The 14,306-nt window shown below is 37.8% G+C and overlaps 1 protein-coding gene across 4 annotated transcripts in view; it reads right to left on the reverse strand.

Moving 5' to 3' along the window:
* The window catches only part of LOC126190807 (TBC1 domain family member 31), a 277,761-nt gene that overhangs the window by 210,465 nt on the left and 52,990 nt on the right, over positions 1–14,306 (reverse strand). For all 4 annotated transcript variants that reach the window (XM_049931366.1, XM_049931369.1, XM_049931367.1 and 1 more), the window contains one exon: positions 10,050–10,225. In XM_049931366.1, the coding sequence (XP_049787323.1) occupies positions 10,050–10,225 (176 nt within the window). The remainder of the gene's footprint in view (positions 1–10,049; positions 10,226–14,306) is intronic.

Here is a 14,306-nt window from a genome sequence, read left to right on the forward strand (position 1 = left end):
ACATGCCTAGCTCGTACATCTGCCATCACTTCCTCCTGTATTTCCTGCCAGTAACCCAATAGCTGCCCACCCCTACCTCTCTTCCTGCCTCGCTATTATCTCTCTACCCACGCCACTTGAACTCCCACCCTACCCTAGTCCACCTGCAGTCCAGCTGGCACAGGGGCACAAGGGTGTGTGTATTTTTACTCTAGCTCAATAAAGGATTTATTCTGAAAGCTGACAAGTTTTCTTTCTCTTCTGTGTGCGCCTGCCAACAACTCAATGCTTCTATTATTCAATGACCGGTCTCGTTCACATTTGCAGAAAACATGATTACATCTCTGGGAGAAAACAACTTGTTACTTTGACAACTGTTTCACAATACATATCAGGATTCTTGTCCATTTGTCTTTAGTGACCTCAAAGAAATAATAAAAAAATGCAGGTGCCACGAAGACTTCATGTTACTACAGAAAGCAGACAGATGCAGGGTTGCCCATTTATTAAATGTATGCCAGTATAGAACACATGTATTGTGGATAATGTAGTGGAGTTGGGTAACTCCTCCAGTTATATCGAAGAGTATCTTGATACGGATTCTTGAGGATAATATATTTGGCTATATTACTATTATCATTATTATTATTATCGTTCATACTAGCTTTGTATTGTATTTTACTAAAATACAATGTACATCTTCATTTCTTTCTACACCCCAGAGACTCCTTTCCATGGCATCAACAAAATACGGTTTCTGTATGAGAAAAGAGAAGGCAACAATTTCTGAAATGCTATACTTTTACTTACAAATTCAAATCAAATAGGTATCAAAGCACACTGGTCAATACTAAGCACTATGTTTTCCTTTATTACACTGAAGCTATATATAATATAAAGGTGAAGTGGTAGTGGTGGCGGGTTCGAGGTTTGGGATAGGGGATACACAATGCTCTTGTAAGGTCATACTGGGAATCAAGAGAACTAATACACATTCTAGTAGCTGAATTCAAAGCACTTTGAGAAATATTTCCGACTGAGGTGTAAAAAAATTCAGTTCTCTACAAGCTGGATGTTGATAGTATTGTAAATCATTTCATTAGGTGACAGCAACAATGGAAATTCATGGATGGAATAATATCTAAAATGTAGGATAGGAAATCACTCACCTATAGCTGACTGCAGTCTCACTGTGGATGCAGGTCAGTCATCAGTAGGTAATACATTTCTTTTAATTCACGATTAACTTATTTCATCATACTGTTAAGAAGTGCAGCGCACTGACTTCAGAATGAGTAGGGTGCAATATTACTGTTTCAATTGGTTAGTGCAGTAAACAACATATCTGAAGTACAGAGCATAGAGTATACTGTGTGGGATACATCTTGCAACATAATATATCGATGTGACAAGGTTAAAAGGATAATAAAATAAAATAAATAAGTCTTCATTATAAATATGCATGTGGAACACTATTACTATTTGTTGTGCACAGTACAGATTAAGAAACTGTGAAATGCTAAAGCTTGATCAATATAAATTTCGGTTAAGAAAGTTGTATGGACATGATGCAATTTCTGTACACTGGGCAACTGCCTCATCTCCAACACAACAAAATAACATTTCTGTGTGACTTTCTTGACAGGTCTATCTGTGTGTTGGTGTTAACTCAAGTTTACTCTGTTATCCAGTTAGACCTGAAGGAATTGTGCACACACAATGTTTCAGAGTATGATAGTTAATGGTACCACAATTGCTGGCTTCAATTGCAAAACACAAATGAGTATATTGGGTTGGTGCAAAAGTTCATGTCATTTTTCCTTAAGTTTAATAAACACAAAGATACACATAATGGAGACTTCAATCACCAATAATATATTCTCTTTCACTATTTATGACAGTCTGCTTATGCTAGGGTAACTTTTCACTTACACAACTGTAGAAATCACACAGTTTTGAGGCCAAGAACTCGTCAATCTATGTTTGGAGCACATTTTCCTGTGGAAACAAAGTTCCTTGAAGTTTGTTTGATACAGGGCAGAAAAGCTAAAAATCTGAAGGCGGAAGATCAGTTGAATAAGGTGAATGTGGCATGACTTCCCAACCCAACTTCTGTATAGTGTTTTTTGTCAGTCTCATTGAACGTCAGCAGATGTCATCGTGGAGTAGCATCACTTCACGCAGTCTTTCTGGTCATCATTCTTGGGTTGGCGTCTCCAAGGCATTCAGTTGTTGACAATAAATGTCAGTTGTGATGGTTATATCTCGGGGAAGCAATTTATAGTGCTCTACACAGTTGCTATTCCACCAGACGCACATCATTATCTTTTGGAGATGTGCGCAAAATCTTTCTACGGGGAGTTGCTGCTTCGTTTGAGCTCAACCATTCCTTTCTTTTCCTTATGTTAGCAGAAAGACACTATTTCTCTTCATCAGTAACAATACAGGTTAGGAATGGTCAGTGTTGTTCATGAGCCGACTGATGATGAGCAAGCACAGATGCAGATATGGACGCCCACCGATTCTTGTGATTTCGGCTTATAGCTTGCAGTACCCATAAACTCCATTCGTGAAGCTTACCTATTGCATGCAAATGTCACATGATGGTGAAAGGATTACAGTCACCACTCTTGCCAGTTCTTGAGTATAATGATGTGGATCATTGCGGATTGATGTGTTTAGACAATCTTCATCAAATGCCAAAGGTCTTCCCAAGTGTGGAGTGTCACCCATGTCAAAATGACCCTCCTTCCATACTCTGTCCAATGGCATTATCCCCATATGTAGCACAAATGCTTCTGGCTGCCTACATTGTTGTCACCATTCTGCTGAACTCAAAAGAAGAATACATCAGAAATGTTCCAATTTCTCGACTTGGCACTCCATTTTTTAGCATCCACAACTCCACTCACTATCACAAAATGGCAATATTTAAACTCAGATAACTACAATGAACTGCAAATAAAAAATGCCAATTGATAAATAAACCCATAGCAACCGGAATACCAACTTGCAAGACAATGAACTTACGCAACAATCAAATATTTATGGAATTAAAACTTAAACTGTTTGCTGTGAACCAGTTGACAGCTTGTACAACTATCATATGGTCTGTGACTGATATGTCTGTATCTGTGTCACTAATTATTATGTTTATGTCATCTGTAAACATTCAAGTTTTCGGACACTCCTTTAACACCTTTGGAAGGTCAATTATGCAAATTATGGCCACGTGCAGACTGAATACCTAACCTTGTTGGACTCCATATCTCGTGTTCTCCTGTTTCGAGTTTTATTTTATTTCTGTGGTACAGTTGGTCAATGTGACAATCTAGTTACTGCTGTAAAGGTTCCATCTCATCCATATTTCATATTCCCTGTGTCAAGTTTAATTTAATTTCCGTAGCGTAGTTACTCAGTGTAATACCCCTGTGCTTACTGTTATAAAGTCATGGCAACAGCCATCCAATAGTAAACCCATTACTAACAAAAAATTTGAATTCTCAAGAAGAATTATGTAGTCCACATCACCAAAAACCTCAAAAAGGTCAAAGAATATACCATCAGGTTGTATATGACTTTATCTGTAGATAATAGTTCACAAGACCCACACCGATGGGCAATTTACAATTAATGTAGGGAAAATTAGTGTTGAATTGTTGCCCACTTACTCAATTATTTTTTGAACAGACTAGAACACATGAAATGGACCTGTAATTAAAGGTAATTTTCTTATCCCAGTTTTTATTGGTATGCGTCACTACTGCATATTTAAGTCTGTGAGGAAATACTTCTTGAATAATTAACTGAAGCTCGAAGATGGTCCTGTTGTGCCAGAACAAGATTTTAATAGCCTGCTAGAAACACCATAGTCCTAAGACATATACTTCTAAGGAACATATGCTTTTCTAATTTCTTTAGAGTCTATATTTTTAAACTGCTGTTTGTTCGTGTTGGAACCAAGTACTTGTGGAGTAAATCTCATGCAGACACAGTTGGTTGTATGCAACATTTACTGCCCCTGAATGACAGTTATGATTGAGGATAGTGCCAGTAATCTCAATACATCATCATTTGTGTGACAATACTGTCTGTGGGTTCAATTTCATTCAACTCAATGTTCATATTTATCTGTAGTTTGTGGATGCTCCATGTTGTTTTTACTTTATTTCTGGAGTGACTTTGTTTGTGTGCAGCACCAATGATTTTGTGTAACACTCTACTAGATTGTACTATATAGGTAGTAACAGTCTTTCATCTACAAATTACAGCCTGTCCAAAATATTAAGTAGGCTTCCTGCTATACGGAAGGAAAGTCCGCAGTGTCAATGATCATGGATTCCAAAATCACTGATCATGTGAAACACAACTTGCACTTTTTTCACATGGTATTGTGAAAGCCATGGGTTAAGGTAGTCAAATAGATGCTTCTCGATTTCCAAAAAGCATTTGACTCATTACACCACCTACACACATTATCAAAGTACAATTGTATGGTCTATGAAATGAAATTCATGGATGGAGAGTCATCGACAAACGTAGTTTCTTACAATCTACCTTGGGAAAGTGTGTTGGGGCCCATTGTGTATTGATGGGCAGGCAGACAATACTGAAGGTACCCTCAGACTTTTCGCAGATGTTGCAGCTCAATGAAATACTCTCTGATAAAAGTCGCGTAAATATTCAGTCAGATCCTGATATGATTTCAAAGTGTTGAAAAAATTGGTAACTTGCTTTATATGCTGAAAAATGTAACATTGTGCAGTTCATAAAACATAAAAGTGTAGTACCTCATGACCACAGTATCAGCAAGTCACAGTTGGAACTGGTCAACTCATACAAACACAAATGCCTGATTGTAACAGTTTGTAGGGATACGAAACGGAAAGGTCACATAGGCTCAGTTGTAGGTAAAGCAGGTGACAGACTTTGGATTATAGGTCAAATTCTAGGGAAATTCAATCAATCAACAAAGGAGAGTGCCACCTATCCTAGAATATTGCTCAAATGTGTGGGACCCATACCAAATAGGATTACTGAATGCATACACGGAAGAGCAGCATGAATGGTCAAAGGTTTGTTTGATCCATGAGATAATGCCTCACAGTTGCTGAAGAAACTGAACTGGAAAACACATTAAGATGACACAAACTATAAATGGTGACTAGGAATTTACTACAACCGCCTACGTATCGCTCCTATAAGGCTTGTGGAGACAAGATTAGATTAATTACAGCTTGCATAGAGGCATTTAAAACAGTCAACCTTCTGTGCTCCCTGTGTGAATAGAAGGGGAAGAATCCCTAGCCCTAATAACTGATACATTGGTAAGTGTCCTCTGACGAATCCTCAGTTGGTTCCTGAAGGCATGTGGCACCCGATGTCTATGCACATTTATACATTACAGGCCAGCGTTTTTTGGGTGCGGAGCTGGTGCCCAGTGTCCCAGATGTGTTCCATCAGGTTCAGATCAGGCTAATTTTATGGCCAAGACATCAGTGTTAAGTCACTATTGTGCTCCTCAGTCCCCTGTAGCATGATTATGCCCCTGTGAGATACGCAGTTATTGTGCTGGAAGATGCCAGGTGTGACATTTCCATTGAGCCATAGACCACTCTCAATGGTCCAGTGCCCACTGCAATCATAACTGATGTTGACATTGGGTCAACATGGAAACATGTAGGCATTGTAGGCTGCAGAGCCCATTTTCAACAATGAGCATTGACAGTATGTCCTGAAACTTTATTGCCTGCTCCATTCATCAACCACTTTCTTTAGATTAGAGATGGGCAAACTGAAACACGTAACTGTTTCGAAGCAAATGAAACAGTACAATGTAATGTTTCGATACGCTGTTTCGAAACAGTGAAACAGCTTGTGTTTTGTAATTTAATAAACCTACACATTTTATCATCTTGAATGTCTACTGTATAAGTACGTCTATATAAACACGAATGAGGTTCGAGAGCGCTAATCATATCGCAGAAAGTATGAATTTATCACTTAGGCGTCTTGGCAGTTTCGTATTTCATGCAGCAAATGCGCTGCTTTCATGTCGTGTGACTTTCATACTTTTCAATTGGCTGAGGACAGCCGTAGCTGAATACAGAAGAACCACCACAAACGGAACTGGAGGTGGGAGCAAACTGCAGAAACAACGGATATGCTACTGGGATTCGCACATTCCGTTAGTATGGGTAATATACCCATCCTGCTAATTTCCATGCACACAAAGGGAATCATTGTGGATAATAGGCACAGCGACTATAGCCTCACAAATAATGCCAAATAATTCGAATAAATAACAAAATATAACAGAAAAAAATTTTGTCTTTCAAGGTGTTTCGAACCGTTACTATAAATTCACCATGCTTCCCTGCCCTTCCCATTCACCATTACACTATCAGTGATATGTCAAACAGATTGCTTGCAATTATACCTACATCAAATTTGTATATATGTCTAATAACTGTCACTCTACGCCTTTTTTTATTCACAATGTTGTAGGCTTACTTGCGTTTCTTAATATGATTTCTGTACATGAACAGAGAAGCGTATGTTATAAAAAAGTGTAATTTAACTGAATGATTTTCACATATTTATTATTTTGAATGTGAATAGTATGCATTGTTTTATTGTTTGGTTAGTGTTTATAAAGCAGATGTTACGCCATTTCGGGATAGGACAGTCAGCTAGAAACGAAGCTTTATTTTCGGATATCTTAAGCTTCATGCTATTGCTTGTCAAAAAGATTTTGACACTCTTGAAAGTGTTTCACGAAGTGGTATGTTGTGTTTCAGTACCTGTGCCGAGCCCGAATCTCGTCCGACACAGAGCGGAATGAAACATCACTGTTTCGATACAATTAGTCCATTCCAAGCATAGGTGGACTGAAACAGCCTTATTTTGAAACAACGATACAGTTTCTGTGCCTGGCTCGAGATCGAATCTGATCCGGTTATCCGAGACAGGGGCGGAATGAAACACCACTGTTTCGAAACAGTGAACAACAGCCGTTCCGAAACACTGAAACAGTTCCACGTATCGATACACTGTATCGAAACATAGAAACAGTGGCCAAGTCTACTTTAGATGCTCGTGACAGTAGCACACAAAAAGCCGATCAGTCTGGCTTTGTTCAAGATGTTTATTTTTGGTGCCCTTGTCAACGTCACTTATGTCAGTAGACTTTACTTATTTGTGGTTTATATAATCAACAGAACGATACCCCATTCACCTCTGCTTTGCTTATACACTTTCTGTACCAAGTCATGTGCCTGTAATGCCACCAGGCTGAATTCAGTCTCTCAGTAGGCATAACATTTTGGTTAATCAATGCAGAGAGTTGTATACCACATTGAACTTAAAGCTGTCTGCTTTCACTATGCCAAATTCTTCTGTGAGTTTATCAGGTCACTTGCTAAAATTTCATACTTGATGTGTGATACTGATATGCCAAACGACTGTACACAAAGGGGCAAGTTCATTTATTTTATTTATACTATTTATTTATAATAATAAAAATAATCTACTGAGGCAAAGAAACAACTCTCTCTTTTCCAACAGAATTATTTTTTTTCTAATGGCATTCAATAACTAATTAATGGGCATATGTTTCAAAGAAGGTTTGATGGCTGCTTTTCAAAAGCTTTATAGATCATAAATGCAATGGACAGTGTCTCCTTTTCTTCACCAATCCTTCATGAAGTGTGTAAAGTTTCTCAAGAACACATGGCATATAAAACACATTCCACAAAAGTTGACTATAGAATCATGTGTGTGTCTTTATGCTGTGAATAAACTAGTTAAAAATATGGCGACAACATTGAGATGCTACCATTCTACAACTGTCCATTTAATTTGATACAGCTTAAATTGACTCAAATGAAGTTCTATTTGGGAAACAGAAAACAGAAGTATTCTATGGCAGAAGCAGAGAAGCTTATGAGGGGCACTCCAAACAAAACCATGATGTGAAACACAGGTAGAAAGTAACAATGAAACTGAGGGGAGAAAGAATTTTTAGCAGAAAATAACATTGACCAACTTATTATTTCATTAAATTCTGACAGAGATTCTGGAGACCATACACATATTTCACTGAAAGTGAACCTGAAGGATATTTGTTCATGGTATAGCCTATTGTACCAAAACTTCAGTTGTACACATGCCTGATAATTTTTTGCTTAGTTTTACTACCTTATTGTTAGTATGTCGCCATGTGTACTTTGTGATGTGACACAGTCATTGAGGCAATGGATTAAGATTTAAGAGAAGAAGGGTCAAACTCAAACAGTTTTCCAAAACTGATGAAAGCAAATTACAAAATTTTTTACAGGATGTACTTCCACTCTGCAGCAGAGTTTGAGCTGATCTGAAACTTCTTCACACATTAAAACTGTGCACAAGGCTGGGAATTTAAAGGAACCTTGCTTTAAGGCTGTGAGGTTCCAGTATCATCACACAAGTTGTGCGAGTTCCGGCATAATTTTTTATCTTATCTTTCCAGTTACTTGCATCTCCGGTGAGAATGTGGGTAGATAATGTTGCACATTACTGGTGAGAGGTAATACAATACAGAGCATGCCTGTTAGCGAAGTGATATGAAATGACAATGAATATCTTTTATTTATGGAGTGAATTTTATAACTATATGCTACATTCTGTGGTATTTGCAGTGAATAAATTTTGAGTGTTTCACTTGTAAAACTGACTTTAAATTCAGAGACTACAAATTCTGCTCCTGCCCAATACTCAGTAAGAGAAATCACAAGAATGAATGGTAAACAGAGTCCCGTTTGTTGGTTGTGAAAGGAAAGAAATATATCTGGCACCACTCACATAGTAATAGAGGCCGACAGTGTTATAACCACTCAAGCCAAAGTTCCAGGTTTGAGTCTTGGTCCAGCACAAAAGTTTAATGTTTCAACACAGTGTACACATACACTCTGCTACAGAGTTAAAGATTAATTGGCTAACCAAAATATGTACAGAAATTGTAGTAAACATCAAATATATAGTAATATGGATTGGAAACAATCATTTTGATCCAACACAGGAAAGAATGAACAACAAGTGTGATGGACCATGTTCTAAAGACTTAAGGCTGTAGATCAGAAAATCTTTACAGTGGTCACATAAAAAATTAAAGTACATTTCGGTAAAGTGACTGCTTGCAAGAAGAGCCATTTTTACTACAAAAAGTTACATGTTTAGGAAAATTTTTTGTATTAACTATAAAATATAATTTAATTTATGATACTCCTTAAAAAAGCAGTAGCCATATTTTAAGTTCTTTGTTCTACCTTGTTGAACATAAAAGGGTCAGTCTTCAAGATGTGTACAACTCGATGGGACATTCCAATCTATGGCCAGTACTCATTGGATCCAGGAGATGATTATGATAAGAGATTTCAAAAATAAAATCAAACAATGGAAACTCCACATAGGAATATCAACAATGTAGGAAAAGATACATTGCTACTTCCTGTAAAAGAGACACATTAAGTTGAAGACAGGCACAGTTAAAATACACTTACACAAAGCTTTTGGCCACAGCCTTCATCAGCAAAAGAGAAACACACACCACTCACACAAACAAGCAAGCACACCTCACGCACATGCGGCTTGGGCCAGAGCATGTGTGTGAAGTGTGCTTGCTCATGTATATGAATGGTGTGTGATTCTCTTTTGCTGATGAATGCCATGGCCAAAAGCAATGTGTAAATGTCTTTCAATCATGCCTGTCTGCAACTTAACGTGCCTTCTTTACAGTAAGTTGATTTAGAAAATAGATTTTTCCCTCTTACTTGAAAAACAGTAACCTTACTTACATCAATTTTTTAAGGATACCTGAATATGGGGATGCAAATTAAATTAAATACTGAAAATCATAGAACAATAATGTGACTGTGAACAATGGAATACAATTGTGACAGACTGAGAACAGGTTGTGAGGAAACAGTGACACAGACAAAATACTGTATTAACGTAGCAACGACTACTCAATACTTTATGTTCAACCAAATTTCCTTACATAAATACTAGCTGTCTTGAAAAATTACACTTACTTGCTTCAAAGCAACTCCTTCCCGCATAGACAATTTATGTATCTGCATATTTGACTTTAAATCCCAAATAAAAGCTTCTTGAGATGATGCAGACAAACAGTAACTTGACTGAGAAAATGAAATTTGCGTAACGGGAACAGTATGACCATCCAGACGGTTTTCTATGTTGCCTGTCTCTAGAAACACAAGACATAGTTACTTATACAGATGTGGCATTGAATATTTTGCACTGCAGTGCTGAAATGTAAAAGAGCATAGTTAGCACTGATAATGGCTTGTTGCTTGTTTCACTGACAGTATCCACAATACCATGCAAGTATAAACAATTTAACATTTCAAACTTTCTCTCTCTGTCCCTTAATTGTTTACACTTTGGAATAAATAAAAGCAACAGTCACTCTTACATTCTCAGCAATGTAATTCTCCAGAAACAATTTGAAATGTGCCACTGTGGTTTTCCTTAAAGAAAGGGACATCAATAATGTAAGATGGAGTTACAGAGAATTAGTATCACCACTGGCTGATAAAAAGCACATCCACTTCCATACGTTAAATAATCTTAAAAAATCCAGGGCACATGTTTGTGCTAAAAGTTGCCTTTCGGCTCACACTCACATACAGGCCATCTACCACAAAAATTTAAATTTAAAAAGTGACTTTCTTTTAATACTGTAGAGCGAGCTATATTTTAATTGTAACAGATGTAGATGTAATTACTTTGTACAGGCTTATTTGGCTGAATTTTTCAGTGGACAGCTAATATGTGGATGGAGTCTGCATTATGACTCAAATCATGCACTACCTAATGTCAAACTCCCAGTGGCGCCCAGTCAAATGTAAGGCATTCAGTCAACAAAACTGCTTAAGTCTTTCCAAAGAACAGTTAACAGAATTTTGACAGTCTGAATCAACTTTATAGAAAACCTATTTCTTCCATAGCTCAATTCTTGCAAAAAAGGACCTGTATGACATTTTTTACTTTGTGTTACAACTGTGGATGCTCAAGTTCTTGAGGTTGGAGAAACCAATTTTAAATAACATTATTCTGTAATGAAGTTCTGCAGGAAAAACATAATACGTCTTAAGATCCATACCGTCCAACATATCTACAAAATAATCAATTTTTGGAAATATAATTGGATAGACAAAAAAATCTACTCACTAAGGGGGCACAGGAGAAAACACACAAAATTTAAAGAAATGTGCAAGCTTGCAAAACCTGTGGCTCCTTCTTCTCGCAAAAGGATTGAGGGGAAAGGAAGAGGGATGAAGGTAATTGTCCCCGTTTCCTAATCCTCATCAGCCTTTTTACTTCACTCCTCTACCTTCCCCTTCAACCCTTCTGCCAGGAAGAGCCACTGGCCCCAAAAGCTTGCATATTTCATTAATTTTTATGCATTTTATCCCGATGCCACTTGGTGAGTAGGTTTTCTTTGTCTATCCATTTATATTATACATCCACACTGTCTGACAGATAGTTAATTACTCATGGTGTCACAGCAAAGTCATGTGACCACTGTGAGCATTTAGTGGGAAGTGCGGAAGTCACAGAAACAATTGTATTTTTTTAATTATGAAAGTAATAGAGGGAAACATTCCAGGTGGGAAAAATTGTGTCTATCGACCTGCCAGCGCTTTTGTTTGGTAAGTCTCATCATCTTAGATGTAATTATGAAAGTATTTTTATAAAATTTTTACTGTCGTCATAATTATACTGTTATCAATATAACGTCAACAGTGATGTACAGGTACATGTACAGAATAGGGAAGACCAAACAATTAGAAGGTGCTGCACGTATAAAGTTATCATAAGATTATGATATATCCGACATGCATCACTGATGAGCACTTTCATCAGTCACCTTGTTGTCTGTATTCATCTTCACCAACTGATGGTGGCTTCCTATTAGCAACTTTTGCTTCATGCCCCCTGTTTCCAACTCCATAAATCTGATTGTTGTTAGCTCCCTTTCAGTGTTCTGGTGCCCAGCAACTATTAAAATGGCTGACAGCATAGGAGGACCACTGCATAATTTGGTTTCCAGCAAGGAGCCATCAAAAAGTAACCATTAAATGATCTGGCACCCAAAATGGATCCAGCGAAGCATAACCACTACAGTTCATTTGGAAAGAAGTCTGATAGGAGAGGCAGTTGTATGGTGGAGGTACCACATTTGCACGTGGTATGCTGGTGCGTTCTGTTGATGTGCGTTTTCCACAATTAATGAGTCGGAGAAAATGAGCTGTAACATGGAAACAAATTGTTTCCAAACTTATATTTACAAAACATACTTCGTCTACATGTGAGCAATGTGTCCTGCAGTTTGTGCTGTACATTTTTGTTACACCCTGTAAACTATGAAAGTGAGTGCGAATGACACATGTCTTGTACCAGCTATTACATAAATACTGTTTGTTCTTTTACGCTGGCCTGACTAAACGAAGTTATCAAGTTACGATAAATGGGTATAGACTGTGAGTTTATACTGGCAACACAGAATATTCTGTTTCAGAGCATGCTCTGTAACATGACAGTCATGACCTCAGTGCCTGTTTCATCACGTGTGCCATCTGGATTGTTCCCCATACACCAGTGTCTCAGAACTCCACTAGTAGGAACTGTGCTACAACATGTCCTAGGTTCTTGTCACCTATCTGGACTTAATTTATGTTAACTTCTTCTGTCTCAGCATTTCTTCACTGCAATTACTCTTTTCTTTACTCCCCAACACTCATTTTTCCTTCTCATCCCAAATGGCAAGTCCCCCTGACTGGGAGTTCTGGGTGACTTTCCCAAACACTACCTCTTTTCCTAAACTTCACCAGTCCTTTTCCTTCACCCCTCTTCCTTCACCTTCAACCCTTCTGCCAGAGAAAGGAATCACTGACTCCAAAAGCTCGCAACGTATAATACCTTTATATGTGAGTTCTCATGCTGCCACTTATATTTTCAGAATTCAGATATGAGTAAAAGATATGTACCATAACAAATATCTCTTACACCTAACATAATTTACAGATTGTGGTGACAATAGAAATTAACAAACTTTAGACAGCAAAGAGACTGCAGAATTTAAAAGAGTTGTTTCTTTTTCTAAGTGGAACTGCATGTTAGCTCTATCACTTCTGATGGGGAGAAATCAAGGAAGATATGCCCTTAGATATGATGTATATACATGATCGACTAACATCCAGATATGACTGCTGCACCATCTAATAGGAGGGCATACATTGTAACATACAATATGGGGACATTCAGAGTTACAGTAGTGGGTGTGTACAAAGGAATAAGACAAATGTAACACAGAAGACAGATTATAGAACCTGGTATGAATAATGCTATGGCAGAAGTGGATTACCTTGATATATATGTACAAAAGGAGGAAGTAGAGTTGTAAATGTTATTAACAGGATAATGTACCCTTATTTGCATGTATGTATGGTGTGATGGAAAGGATAGATGGACCTAGGGCAGAAAGGGTGACCTATTCCTCGGGGAAAAGGAAGATGCATAAATAGGGAGAATATCACTGGGGAAAGAGGTGTCTCTTGATGGTTACTACCTAGGTTGGTACCGTTAGCCTCGATCAAATTAGGTGACTTTCCCTGAATTGGTCGCAGATAGGCACTTGTTACTTTTTCATTGTTCGAAACTTGTAACTCATCTGGTTCGGTGGCAGTTTATAGAGGATGGAAGTGTTTCATGAAATTGGCCTCATAACAATGAATGTGGTGCTCTCTGTTACAACTACACAGGGCAAATCCAACTATAGCTCTGAGAGTTTTTAGGCTGTCATATACTCCTTCAAGAGGAATTTTTATTTTTCAAATTTTTAGTGGAGCTGATAAGTAATAGGGTTGGGTTTACAAGAATTTTTTATGGGAGGTTTGGGATAAATAAATCCAAGGAAATGGTTAAATTTAAATGTGGAATTTGCACAAGCAAAGGTGATCACTATGTCATCTTGCTACCCTCTCCACTTGGCATCAGCAGTAAGATGGTAGGAACATATTTTGGGACCTGTATGGGTGAAACTGGGGAAGTCAGTTCTGTAGGGTCTGCCGAATAACTTCATCCTCTGGCACCTTGGCGACGAACCCATCAGTCTTTGGGATCTATCTTCTTTCTCCCTTAGCTCCTATTGTCCGTAGTCTTCCTTTCCTTTCCTTTCCTTTCCTTTCCTTTCCTTTCCTTTCCTTTCCTGTCTTCTCCTCCTGGAGTAACTGGGCTATCCTCCCCCTTTACCATATTCAACA

This window comes from Schistocerca cancellata, chromosome 6, assembly GCF_023864275.1.
Source record: "Schistocerca cancellata isolate TAMUIC-IGC-003103 chromosome 6, iqSchCanc2.1, whole genome shotgun sequence".
NCBI classification, from domain to species: domain Eukaryota; kingdom Metazoa; phylum Arthropoda; class Insecta; order Orthoptera; family Acrididae; genus Schistocerca; species Schistocerca cancellata.